Source organism: Eupeodes corollae, chromosome 3 (assembly GCF_945859685.1).
Source record: "Eupeodes corollae chromosome 3, idEupCoro1.1, whole genome shotgun sequence".
Taxonomy (NCBI): domain Eukaryota; kingdom Metazoa; phylum Arthropoda; class Insecta; order Diptera; family Syrphidae; genus Eupeodes; species Eupeodes corollae.
In genome coordinates, this window is record NC_079149.1 from 44706031 (window position 1) to 44720084 (window position 14054).

The window sequence follows — 14054 nt, forward strand, 5'->3', positions numbered from 1 at the left end:
TTGCCAGTTCAGAATATATATAATAATTAGTAGATTAAAAATATTGCAAAAACAAGCTTCACTTAATTTATATGAAACAAAACAAAAAAACTTGATTAAACAAGTTTATATGAAAATATAAGTTTGAATATTATTGTTCTTAATATTTTGTTAACCAGGTTAGTATTTATATAAGGACAAGGTGATAATGCAGGTCCAAATACAATAAGTAACTGAAGAGGTTAGAACTGAAGATTGTTATTCTTTTGTTAGCCTTGATTTTTGAATTGGTTGATGCATTATTTTATTTAAAGAAACAGATGTTTAAAATTTAAAGAAAAATTGTTTCAGTTTTGAAATAATTTACTGTTGATGTGTTGTGATTGTTAAATTTTTTGTCTTAATTGGAATCAAAGTGAATCTTACCAATTTAAAAACATAAACTAAAAACTAATTTGCCGACAGTTTTTAAATTTATATACATTAAAAAAAAAAAAATATGGGTACTCAATATATTGAATCCGAAAAACTATGGCGTTCCGAAAAGTTGAATATAAATTTCAAAAACCTCGGTCAGACTATTTTGGAAAAACTTGCAGAGTGTTGTGAAAAGAATCCCAATCGAGTGCTGGAAGTTTATCATGAAAATGGAATACAATTAACTGTTAAAGATATTTATCTTCAAACTATAATTGTAGCTCAAAATCTGTTGAAACTTGGTGTGAAGACGGGTGATAGAGTTATATTTTTCTCAAGAACAAATGAGAAAGTAACACCCATTGTATTCGCTTGTTATGCTATTGGAGCCGCTATTAATTTTTTTGATATACATTTTGAAGATGGTAAGTCGAAGAATTAGACTTTTATCTTTTTTATGAGTTTTTGACATATGTACATTTTTGCACTCAAATGTCAAGTTTTCTTTGTTCACAAGCAATTTCTGACATTTTGTGGTCTCTGATCATATGTGACTTGTCACAATTATTGTTATAATTTTGACAACTTGAAAATTATAAATGACAGTTGGACAAGTAATATGTTTGAACTATCACATTCAAAACTTTGTTCCTTTTTTTGTGCAGTTCATTCAGAACTTCAAAGATACTTTAGTCATCAAGTTCGAACAAAAAAAAACAGAGGCTCCTAAGTAAGTGAGCGTGAGATGAGCGAAATCTCAAAATGTTTGAAGCTGGTCACTCTGATGAAGAAGATAAATAAATATTTTGTTTATTTTTTTAAAAAACTAGTTTCAGTTTGCAATTGCACAAAGTCAATGACCATATTTACGATTTTAAAAGTCAAAGAACTTTTATTTATTTCATAAGAAAACACAAATGACAATTTCGAAAACGTTGAGAGTATGCTTTTCTTAAAGTATAAACACTACAATCCGAAGGCTAAGAGTTCAAAGACTTAGACTCAAAACTTACCTATTCATAAAAATTAGAGTTGCGAAAACTTTGGAATCGTATTCATACGAATGGTTGAAAGCGTGACAGACCATACGATTCGAAAAAATTGAGATTTTGAAAAAAGTTTTATTTCCATTTATATTTACAGATGCAACCATTTACACCATAGAACAAATTGATCCTGTCATGATTCTATACGAAGAAGATTTCAAGGCTAAAATTTCAAAAACAATAGAATGTGGACGTCTTTCGCAACTGAAACATGCCTTAAGTTTGAATTCGACAAACTCATCAGTAGACGAAGTTCTCTTTAAATCCATCGGCGTGAATGCAGAACACTTTCAACCACCTGATTTAGGTGATCCATTTAAATTACCAGCAATTTTAGCTTTTACATCAGGCACAACAGGAATGCCAAAATTATCCATACACTCTCAGGCCATGGTACTTCAAGGCCTCTACAATGGTTGGTGGCACCTTTGGCCAGGTAGTGTTGTCTGCATTTTTTCCGATCTTCGTTGGATATGTCAAATTGAAATTATGTTGCAACCTGTATTCTACGACGTCAAACGTGTATTTTGCTACAAACAAGAAAAAGCCATTAGTTCTAAGTTGCAGTTCGATATTATTCACATCCATGGCATAACCCATTGTTATGCCATGCCCATGATTTTATTAGATATGTTGAATTATTTAGAGCAATTGGAAGATACTTCGTGTTTCGAATGTATGAAATCATTGCTCTTAGTTGGCGAAGTTGTGTCTGATGCAATGGTTATGAAATCGAATAAGATCCTGCCACATTGCAAGATCATCCAGTGCTATGGTATGACAGAGCTTCCGGGAATGGTTGCAAGCAATGAGTTTGTAAGCCCACCAAACTCGAATCGGATGATGTTAAAAAATGGTTTTTCGGTGAAAATCATAGATGAGGATGGGAAATCATTGGGACCTAATGAAAAAGGACGACTTTTGTTTAAGGCTGATGATGCTCCAATACTTGGTTATTTCAAAAATGAAAATGCCAATAAGTTGGCATTCACTGAGGGAGGATGGTTTGATACGCATGACTATGCAATTATAGATGAACATAATTTGCTCACTGTTATAACACGAGAGAGATTTTTAATCAAATCTTCAGGAATAACGGTAAGTTTCAATTTATCTTAAGCCTATCCAACTTTTCTAGTTTAATGTTTTTTTTTACCATCATTTCATAGATTATTCCAAAAGATATTGAGGACATAGTCAATAGTCATGAAACTGTTTATACATGTGCCCTGATTGGCCACCCAAATCCTGCTAAATTAAATGATCAAATGGGTACAGTATTTGTAGTATTCAAAAACAATATAAGTGTGGAAAAGTCTAATAAAATAGAGAGTGAGCTAAAGCAAATACTTAAAATTAAACTAACAAAAAATCAATTGGGAATTGTTAAATATTTGAAAGTTCTTCCAAGTATGCCTCTAACAAAATGTTGTAAAACAAATCGAAAAATTTTAATAGAATTAGCTTCAAAAATGTCCTCAAAATATATACTAGGGTAGAGGATTTAATATTTATGTAGATATAATTTAGTTGGCCTGTTTGCTGGTTAAGTATTTGTGTAAAGGATAAAATAAAAATGCATACATATACAAATTTTGTTGAATGGTTTATTGTTTTTAATTAATTTATAAATTTCCACCGTAGAACCAGTTTATTGAAATAGCTTAGACCAGCGTTTGCTTAAAATATGAAAAATACGGTTTAAAAAAAGGTAAAAATATGTTTTGATTTGAAAAAAACATATGTACGCCAAACTTAAACATGAGTTACCAAAAGATAAGCTAGAATTAAAGGCTGAGATTTAAATAAATAACAAATACTAAGAATTTCTTTTAAAAAAGTTTAGTTTTCTTAAAGAATAACTAAACAAAGGATATATTTAATGAAATCAGGTCCCTAGATCGTATTATCTCACATTTGTAACGTCCATTCTTTTATTTAGTATTACATTTTTCGTCCTTCATATCTTAAGAACCAGCAGAGAAATCGGCTTCGGGTGAATTTGGTTTAACACATAATAATAACAGGATTTGCAGAACGGATTTAAAAAAAGAGTGATTTGGTTTAGAAATGTAAACAGATTTAAAATTACAAATACAGCTACAACCTTTTTTTCTACAAAAAATTCAGTTAAGAAGAATGTACAAACATTTTATTAGAAACATTTTTCAAGTGGAAAGTTTTACTAATATATAAATAATATAAACTTCAGAATAGTTTTATACTACAAAGAACAAAGCCTTTGAATTTCATACAAATTAAGCATTCAGCTGTTTTAAAGAAAACAAAAACAAAATTATAAATTGATTTCACAACTCAAATTTTAACAATTGACTGCAGCTTTGCGATAGTTTTTTAAATGGATTTTTGTACTATCACAAACAATTATCAGAACGCATCTCAGCCACTTTGTATTTTTATTTTTAAATATTTCTTTCAAAAGCAAAAAGTTTGATTATTTTGTAAGTCTTAGCTTGAAAAATTGTCGAAAACACATTTGATGACTTAGACAATTTTGAACGATTTTAGTATATAAAAAAGAGGCTGGGATGCGACCCACACTGATAACTTCCCATCCCGTCTGTCGATTTGTCTTGCTTAAAAGTTTGTCTTTATGTACTCGTATCAATTTTTACCAAATTTGCGTACTCTTTTTGTAGATTTTATTTTTTATATGAAAAAACGGACTGTTGGATTTTTATATTAAAATTACTGAATATCGAAAACAATATTTTCTGTGAAATAAAATAAGTTTCAAAACTGTCAATTCGATTTTTTTCAAACTTTAATTGAATGTTGACAGCAAGATTTTTTGAAAGATAAAAGTAAATTAAAGCCAATATCTCAAAGTTTTGAAAAGATATTTGAGTCGAAAATCAATTTTTACCAACTTTTATAAATTGTTTTTTTAGGTTTTTATTTTTTGTAAGAAAACTATCAATTCGATTTTTTTTAAACTTTAAATGTATTTTGACAACAAGATTTTTTGAAAGATAAAAGATAATTAAAGCCAATATCTCAAAGTTTTGAAAAGATATTTGAGTCAAAAATCAATTTTTACCAACTTTTAAAAATTATTTTTTTTATGTTTTCAGTTTTTGTAAAAAAAACTATCAATTCGATTTTTTTCAAACTTTAATTGTATGTTGACAATAAGATTTTTTGAAAGATATAAGATAATTAAAGTCAATATCTCAAAGTTTTGAAAAGATATTTGAGTCGAAAATCGATTTTTACCAACTTTTATAAATTGTTTTTTTAGGTTTTTATTTTTTGTAAGAAAACTATCAATTCGATTTTTTTCAAACTTTAAATGTATTTTGACAACAAAATTTTTTGAAAGATAAAAGTAAATTAAAGCCAATATCTCAAAGTTTTAAAAAGATATTCGAGTCGAAAATCAATTTTTACCAACTTTTATAAATTTTTTTTTTAGGTTTTTATTTTATGTAAAAAAACTGTCAATTCGATTTTTTTCAAACTTTAACTAAATGTTGAAAACAAGATTTTTTGAAAGATAAAAGTAAATAAAAGCCAATATCTCAAAGTTTTGAAAAGATATTTGAGTCGAAAATCAATTTTTTACCAACTTTTATAAATTTTTTGTTTAGGTTTTTAATTTTTAAAAAAAAAACTATCAATTCGATTTTTTTCAAACTTTAATTGTATGTTGACAACAAAATTTTTTGAAAGATAAAAGTAAATTTAAGCCAATATCTCAAAGTTTTGAAAAGATATTCGAGTCGAAAATCAATTTTTACCAACTTTTATAAATTTTTTTTTTAGGTTTTTATTTTTTGTAAAAAAAACTGTCACTTCGATTTTTTTCAAAATTTTTCAGAATGTTGAAAACAATATTTCTTATAAGATAAAATAAAATTGAAGCCTTAATTTCAAGTTTTTGAAAAGATATTTGAATCGATATTCAATTTTTACGAACTTTGAGTAATGTTTTTTTTAGATTTTTATTTTTTATAAAAAAACTGTCAATTAGATTTTTCTCAAAATTTTATCAGATGTCAAAAACATTATTCTTCGTTGCACAAAATTGTTTTAGAGATAAAATCATATTTCAGTCGTAAAATTTTGGAGGTGACAAATTTTTTTTTTCAGATTTATTGATTTAAAAAAAAAACCGTTATATTGAATTTTTTCAAAAAATATACCTGTTTGGTATCACGTTACAATCTATTATATAAAATTTAATTCAAGTCTCTAGCGTTTTTGGTTCGTAAGATATTTAGGGTTAACCAAAATTTTCACCATTTTTTCAAACTGCTATAGTAAAAAAACCACCCACGCAATTTTCTTGAGAGCCCTTTCTGCATCTTTCTGCCTTATTATCTGTATAACAAAATTTATTTGAAGTCGATATCTCTTCTGGTTCTTGAGCTATGGACAACGAAAAAAACGTCGCGAACGTACGGACGTACGGACGTACAAACGTACGTACACACGCACGCACAGACATCTTTCTAAAAATCTTTTATTTCGACTCTAGGGACCTTGAAACGTCGAGAAATGTCAAAATTTTCAATTTGACAAATCGGACCCATTACAATAACTTCCTATGGGAAGTTAATAACTCTTAACAATCTACTAAAATTACAAATGTAGTTGTGTTCGTCAAACCAAAGTATGCTTGGTTTTTAATAGGAAGTTATTGTAATCGGTCCTATTTGTGGAATTGAAAGTTTTGACACTACTTCTCGACTTTCGACGTTTCGAAACAGAGAAGCTTAAAGGTTAAATTGATTTCAATTTGTTGACATGTTTCCATTTAAAAGATTTATTTGCATGTTGTGTATATCTATATATCTATGTATGTACATATGTACATTGGTCTCTAATCTTTGTTATTGCAGCTATCCGACTTTAATTGCATACTTTTTGGAACATTTTTTAAACGTTTGTCCAGATTTTTTTAAGCAGATCAAAGTATTCTAGTGCATATTTTTAGAAACTGGTGTTTTATCAACGGGTAAAATTTAAAAATTTAAAATTATATGAGTTACTCAGATTTGTAAAACGGTTTTAAGGAAAAGATGCTTCATACCTTTCTAAATTTACCTTTTTCGAATTGAACATTTTTCGACCTTTCAAGACCCCTAGAGCCAAAACAAAAGTTTTTAGAGAGATGTCTTATTATTATTATCTGTACATTTTGTTGTACAGATAATAATGCAGAAAGGACTCTTATAAAATTGAGTTCCTGGTTTTTTATAAAAGCATATCAATGGGTTAGCCCAAAATATCTCACTAACTAATAACGCTAGCACCTATAAAATATGTGCTGGTATTGCTACAGAAACCCTTGCCACTCACTTTAAGCTTCTTCTTTGCAACGATTCCAGCTTTACAACTTTCACTGCTGGTCCTTTAAGCACTGACCAAATAAAAGATGAATACATTGAAAGCGAAGAAATTGAAACTATGCTAAACAAAGCAAAAAACAACTAAGAACCTGGTGAAGATGGAATTCCTTACGAATTTTTCAAAAATGCAACCCATATGCTTCTCAACCAGTTATTTTCAATAAAATCTTTATGAATGCCGACATACCTTCATCGTTCGAAAAATCCGTCATTTTCCTTATACACAAAAAAGGCCCACTAGACTCTCCCGAAAATTACAGAGGAATTTCATTCATGTATGTAATTCAAAAAATATTTTCCAGTATACTAGTTGTAAGGCTCGAAAAATGGATCGAAGAGAACAATATTTTATCTGATCTACAGGAAGGTTTTAGAAAAAAACTTTTCAAGCACGTAACAAAAAGATCTTCGCATTTTTCGTTGACTTTAAAGCTGCTTTTGACCTAATCAATAAGAATGCTCTTATTTATAAGCTTACACAAATTGGTATAACTTCAAAGTTCATGAAAGTAATTAGAGAGATGTACACGGGTACGAAGGCTGCTGTTTGGGATGGAGAGAGCTTTTCAGATTGGTTTAGCAATAGCACAGGAGTCAAACAAGGATGTGCACTTAGCGCATTTATAAATGATGATGAGTATGAACTTCCAGGGGGATTAAGAATAGCTAGCTGCACCGGGAATGTGTTACTGTACGCCAATGACCTCGTTATACTTCTAGAATCACCCGAAGGTTTACAACTGATGATCAATCGGTTATCTGCATATTGTAACAGATGGGGACTTTTTATCTCCTTTCTATCTAAGCAAAATTGCTTGATGTTCAATTCTCGGTGTGAATGAAGGATTTGACTTCAAAATTATTTCATTGTGTGCTATTTTTTTTTTTAAAAAAAGCAGTCAGTATTTGTTTACATAAGTAATCAAAACTTTCAAAAAATTGTACTAAAATTGGTTTTCTACAAAAAATCTAGTTAAAAAATAGATTTTGAAATTAACATTTTGTGGGTAATTTTTATTTTTTTAAGAATAATTCAACTGACACATTTTTTTGAAAAAGCAAGAAAACCTACAAACTTTTTAAGCAAGACAAATCGACAGACGGGATGAGAAGTTATCAGCGTGGTCCCAGCCTCTTTTTTTTAAATACTTATGGATTCTGTCATGAATCCAGACAAGTTTTTACTTTTGTAGGATCAGTTTGTCAGATGCCAATAATCATTTGGATCAAAAACCATAACATTTCAGAATTCATATGTATATATTTGAGCGGTTCGAAATCCTTTATTTTAAAATACTGTATGGTTACATTCTGTATTTCAGAATTGTGATGTACAGTATTTTGAATTACAATATTTTGATCTTACAATATTTTTTACTAACAGTATATTAAAATGCACTATTTTGGAATATAGTATTTTAAATACAGTATTAAGATCCATACAGCATTTTGATCCTAACTCATCATAACGCATTCTATGAATACTTAAATCATACCCTATCATGAGAAATCAAAAAAAAACACAAGTGTTTGTCTATCCAAGTCCAACCAAAGTAAAAAATATTCCTACCTCAAACAAAATCATTAAAACATCTCCTATTGAAAAAGTTTGTTTCTATGTATATCACCTACAAAATATTGTAGCAAATAAAAAATATACGACTTTTCCTTAAAGGACATTATTATACTATATAAGAAATGTGCCACAATAACCCAACGTAAACATTCCAAACCTACCACATTTATGTGTACACAAGTATATATGTTAACAGCTTGTTGAATAATTCAAACTTTTTTTTAGCCGCCCAAAAGACGTTACAGTGATAAAAGTTTGTGTATCTAACCTACCTTATAATAAAACAGCAGAAGGTCATTGCTTAAGTCGCCACCGCCGCGCCGTTCTTGTCGCCTGTACATACATACTGTACTGTTATATATGTGTATATGTTTCCAACTGAATTGTTTCCTTCAAGGACATTTTCTTCTAATCGCTTAAACAAATAAAAAAAATGAATAAGATAGGTATGCTTAATGACTTATCATCGTCGCATCATCACAGGACAGAGAGATAAATAAATTTATTTTCCTCAAAGAAAGTGTCTTTCCTTTTTTGCTAAGTTTGTGTGGGTGTTAATGTGTCTGTGTATGTATGGGATGGAATGTTGTGTGTTTGTATGTATTTTTTCTCATTCTCATAATTGTTCTTCCGCAATTGAATGGCCTTGGGCGGTAGTAAACAGAGATGACATTTTTCTGATGATTGGGTATAATTTGTGGCATTTCAAGTAGACCATTAATACACTTCGAGAAAAATGTGTTCAAATCTAAAACAGATTTCGTGTATAAGTCTCATCATAACAATTCTTCTTATTTTTACTTCTTCAGAGATTATTATGAGGAATTCTAACGAACTTGGGCTTAAGATTCAAGAAAAAATTGTGAATACAAAATGGGCACGATTCCACAATAATAACAAAAAAAACTAGTATATTATATTTATTGTTGCAAGTTTTTAGACAACTTGTTCCAAAAGTCTTTGATTTTTATACCAGTAAAATATGTATGTTCTAAAAAATAAGCAATTTCAATTTTTGCACTCAATAGTACCATATATCAATTACTTTTTATTAAAAAAGGTGCACCTAATAACACCATAAAAGTGACAGTTCGTTAAAAGAAAAAAATACTAAATTTGAGAATCAGATTAATAAATTTAAAATGTCAGAAATTCAGAAGACCAATAATACAAATTCAAGAAGATGTTTTGTGATTTTTAGTAAAATGTCACATACTAGAATCATTCAAAAAAAGAAGCTGGGATGCGACCCACACAGATAACTTCCCATCCCGTCTGTCGATTTGTATTGCCTAAAAGTTTGAAGGGTTTCGTGTTGGGTTAAAAAAGTTGTCAGTTGTATTATTCTGAAAAAAATTTAAATTACTTTTTTAGTTAGTAGCATTTAATAGGTAGCATCGGATCAAATCGGATAAATGAAATTAATTCGAGAGATATCAAGAAACGAACATCAATTTTTACCAAACTTGCGCAATATTTTTTGTAAATTTTATTTTTTTTATGAAAAAACTGAATGTTGGATTTCTATAAAAAAAAAAACTACTAAAAAGTTTGAAGACAATACTCTTAATTTTTGAAAAGCTATTTGAGCCGTAAATAAATTTTTACCAAGTTTTAGGACAACAATATTTTTTAAAAGAAAAAAGTAGTCTTAAGCCAAGATCTCAAAGTTTTGAAAAGATATTTGAGTCGAAAATCAGTTTTTACCAACTTTTATTAATTTTTTGTTAGGTTTTTATTTTTTTGTGACAAAAACTTTCAATTCGATTTTACTCAAAATTTTTCTAAATGTTGAAAACAACATTTCTTATAAGCTTAAATTAAATGAAGGCCATAATCTCAAATGTTTGAAAAGAGATTTGAGTCAAAAATCAATTTTGACCAAGTTTTAGTAATGTAGTTTTTAGGTTCTTACTTTTTTATAAAAAAATCTTCAATTCGATTTTACTCAGAATCTTATTGAATGCTGAAAACAACATTTTTTATAAGTTAAAATTAAATGGAAGCCATAATCTCAAATTTTTGAATAAATATTTAAGTCGAACTCAATTTTTACTAGGTTTTTGTAAATTTTTTTTAAGTTTTTAGATTTTTGAAAAAAAAACTGTCAATTCCATTTTTTTCAACATTTCACATAATGTTTAAAACAATTTTTTATATAAAATTACATAAGTTTGAAGTCATAATCTTAAGTTTTTGAAAAGAAATTTAATTATTACCAACTTTGAGTAATGTGTTTTTAGGTTTTTATTTTGTATAAAAAAAAACTTTCATTTTGATTATTCTCAAAATATTACCAGATGTTAAAAACGTTATTTTTTGTTGCACAAAACTTTTTTGGAGATGAAATCATTTTTTATTTGTAAAATGTTCGAGGTGACACGAAGAGAACACAGCACCTTGAGCAACTAGACTATGTAAGGTGATAACAACACAAGACAAAAGGACAGAAGTGAAAGAACAACAGACAAAAAGAACAAATGGCAACAGCACGCGGTAGGTTTCGAGACGGTCCACCATCTGTCTACTAAATACGCTCACTGATGCTTGATTTTGGTTTTTTAATCTATAAAAAAACCGTTAATTGGATTTATTTTTTTCAAAAATATACTGATTTAATATCACGTTACAATATATAATATAAAATTTAATTTAAGTCTCTAGTATCATTGGTTCGTGAGATATTTAGAGTTAACCAAAATGTTAACCTTTTAAACAGCTATGGTAAACAAATCACGCACGCAATTTTCTTTAGAGTCCTTTCTGTATCTTTCTGCATTATTATCTATATACAAACATTTATTTGAAGGCGATATCTCTTCTGGTTTTTGGGCTATGGACGATGAAAAAAACGTCGCGAACGTACGTACACCAAGCACGATCAGACATCTTTCTAAAAAACTTTTATTTCGATTCTAGGGACCTTGAAACGTCGAGAAATGTCAAAATGTTCAATTTGACAAATCGATCCCATTACAATAACTTCCTATGGAAAGTTAATAAGTAAAATAATTTTTGAAGATTATTAAGATCCTAAATTACGAAATCATTTAAAATTGTGTGCCATTGAATTTTTCTTGAGGCTTTCACTTTTCTCACCAATCAAATAAATGTATGCTATATAAAATTATTGCAATCTAATGATTGCAATACAATGATGGGTTAGAAAAAGATTGTAATCTTTATAGTATCATTCACACTAGTCTCAACTTGACGTTTATAAACTAAAGCTTTAAATTTAAGTCATGAAAGATTGCATTCAGCAATGATTGCATTCATTTAAATTTCGTGGCGTCCTGTTGAATATTTTAAAATTAAAAAAATTTAGTTTTCTCTAATATTTTCTTTTTTCGTTAAATTTTTAAATGTGTCTGTTGACGATTTTCCTCTTTTCCTTCTCTAACATGATATTTCCATTTAGATTTTTCTTTTTTTCTCTGTTAAATTGTACACATAGATGCTGTCATTAGCAAAAACTGTCCAGTCCACATCATCACATTTAGCTTCAACGCATGTCTTCAATTTGTTAACAAAAAATGTTTATGAATGAAAGAACTTATACTATATATACATTCCCTATCCCGATATAGTCGTCAGGAGTCTGGTTATAACACTTAAATGGAATGAATTTCTCATGTGTAAGCGAATGTGAATGCGATACTGTCATATATTAGTATGAAGCAAAGATATCTAGGAATAGAGGATTGCATGCTTTAATTACTAAAAAAGGTTCAAATGATGGGTCTGTAGGATACTTTTAGATGGACTACGTATGTACAATATAAGATTTGTCTGTTCAAGTGGGGACTCGTTTCTGATAATGGAGGTTCATTCATAATGTATACTTAGTTACACAACACACATCACATACGAACGAAAAAGAGTTTATACTGGACTCCTTTAAATTTTCTTGTTTTCATTCCATCATCTCATCTAAAATGGGGATTTTCTGTCATTGCTATAGTTTTTGAAAATGTTAGGAAATATATGATGATAGTACTCTGAAGTAACTTAAGAGCTTTCATAGAAAAAGGGTCTTATATTTGTGAATTCACATCCCTTCCCCGTGTGTGTATATATGTACAGAACATAGAGATATTATATGAAGATCATACCGAATACAAAGAGGGTTCAGATATGTAACCCAAAATTGTGATTTTGTTCATCATAAAAATTAGGTATAGATGGGCAATAAGGAAATGAACACTATGAATATTTATGATGATATTGATAGAATTTTTATTTCAGCAAGGAAATATTACCAAGAATTCTCTGTGTTCGAACCAAATTTCATATGAAAGTCATAACTCGTAAGGTTAAAAAACGGATTAGAGCTTGAAATGTGTGACGGTTTGTTACATAGGGACATTTAGGAAAAAGAGTTCTTCTGAATAAAAAGTAAGCGAGAAAACTTTGTTTGCAGACAAATTTTATTTATGAAACTGAAGAGAGATTTCTTGAATCTTGAGTTTCCTGGAACGTATGCCATACTTTGAGATATACTTATTATTAATTGTACTTGTGACATATAGGAACTATATGTACATATATGGCTAGATTCGCATTGGTAAGAAATTTGAAGCTCGAGATTTTAATCCCCGATTCCTTTTTTTTTTCGCTTTTTTTAAGATCAAACATTTTTTATTGCTCCAGAAGGGTACTTCTTTGGATTTGTTTTTTTTTTAAATTTTTCTCAAGAACTTATGAACCGATATCAGTAAAGCACAAGCTCTTAATTGTGTCATTGTTATTTTATGATGAAAAATGTCGTTATTTTTTATTTAAAAACAAATATTTAACATTTTTTTTTATGAAATTTCTTTATTTCGAAAATGGATCATTATTTTTTACGAAATTTAAATTTATAACGAAGATTAATTAGCCTTAAATAACTACATACTAAGAAATATTTTTAAACTCAAATTAACATAAATAACTAGTTAAAAAACCCGTTCTAACGATTTTCAAATAAATTTTTTGAAAAACTAAGATTTTTTTGAGAAATCAAATGGCATTTTTAAAAATTTTGAAAAAAAAAGTTTTTTCTCTAGTTTATTTTTAAATCTAAAAACACAGAAAATGTCCTTAAACAAACTCTTTGGATACATGAGCAAGTTTGTGTGACCCAGTCGTGCATTTTATTTTTCAGCAAGTCATTCGTATAGACAAAAAAATAGTTTGCGAAACCATTCTGGTGTTATTCTATATTAAAGATCTTAAAACGAGTAAGGTCTTTAACTTGGCTTCAAAGAAGAGGTAAATCACAAAATCTAGGTGGGCAATTACGATCAACTCTTCAAGAAATTATACTATTCTTGAAATGTTACGATTGTTTTGTTTGCTTCTGTAGCAAGAAGCCCTGCACCGTGTTACTAAAAATAAACTCAGTCAACATCAATGTCTTGGAGCCATAAGAAATCAATATTCTTAAGAATTCAACTCATGAAAAGTAACATGAGCATCAACCTCGTTTTCGAATAAGTAAAATGAAATCAAAATGGCCGATAGCCTAGTTACCACACTAAACATTGACACATTGATGAATGTCAAGTTAGCTTAACATTTTCCGAAATTTGAAAAATTTAGTATGTAATGAAAAAATAAGTACATATTGTAATGAAGAATTTTGTTGTAAATTATTTGTGCGAAAATGAAATCCAA

The 14054-nt window shown here is 28.7% G+C and overlaps 1 protein-coding gene across 1 annotated transcript; it reads left to right on the forward strand.

Annotated features, from left to right (window-relative positions):
* The first annotated feature begins 252 nt into the window (after positions 1 to 252).
* LOC129952141 (3-[(3aS,4S,7aS)-7a-methyl-1,5-dioxo-octahydro-1H-inden-4-yl]propanoyl:CoA ligase-like) lies at positions 253 to 3012 on the forward strand. Its single transcript, XM_056064595.1, has 3 exons — positions 253 to 821; positions 1540 to 2540; positions 2612 to 3012. The coding sequence occupies exons 1-3, from the start codon at positions 479 to 481 to the stop codon at positions 2939 to 2941; spliced, it is 1674 nt and encodes a 557-aa protein (XP_055920570.1). The 5' UTR covers positions 253 to 478; the 3' UTR covers positions 2942 to 3012.
* The last annotated feature ends 11042 nt before the right edge of the window (positions 3013 to 14054 follow it).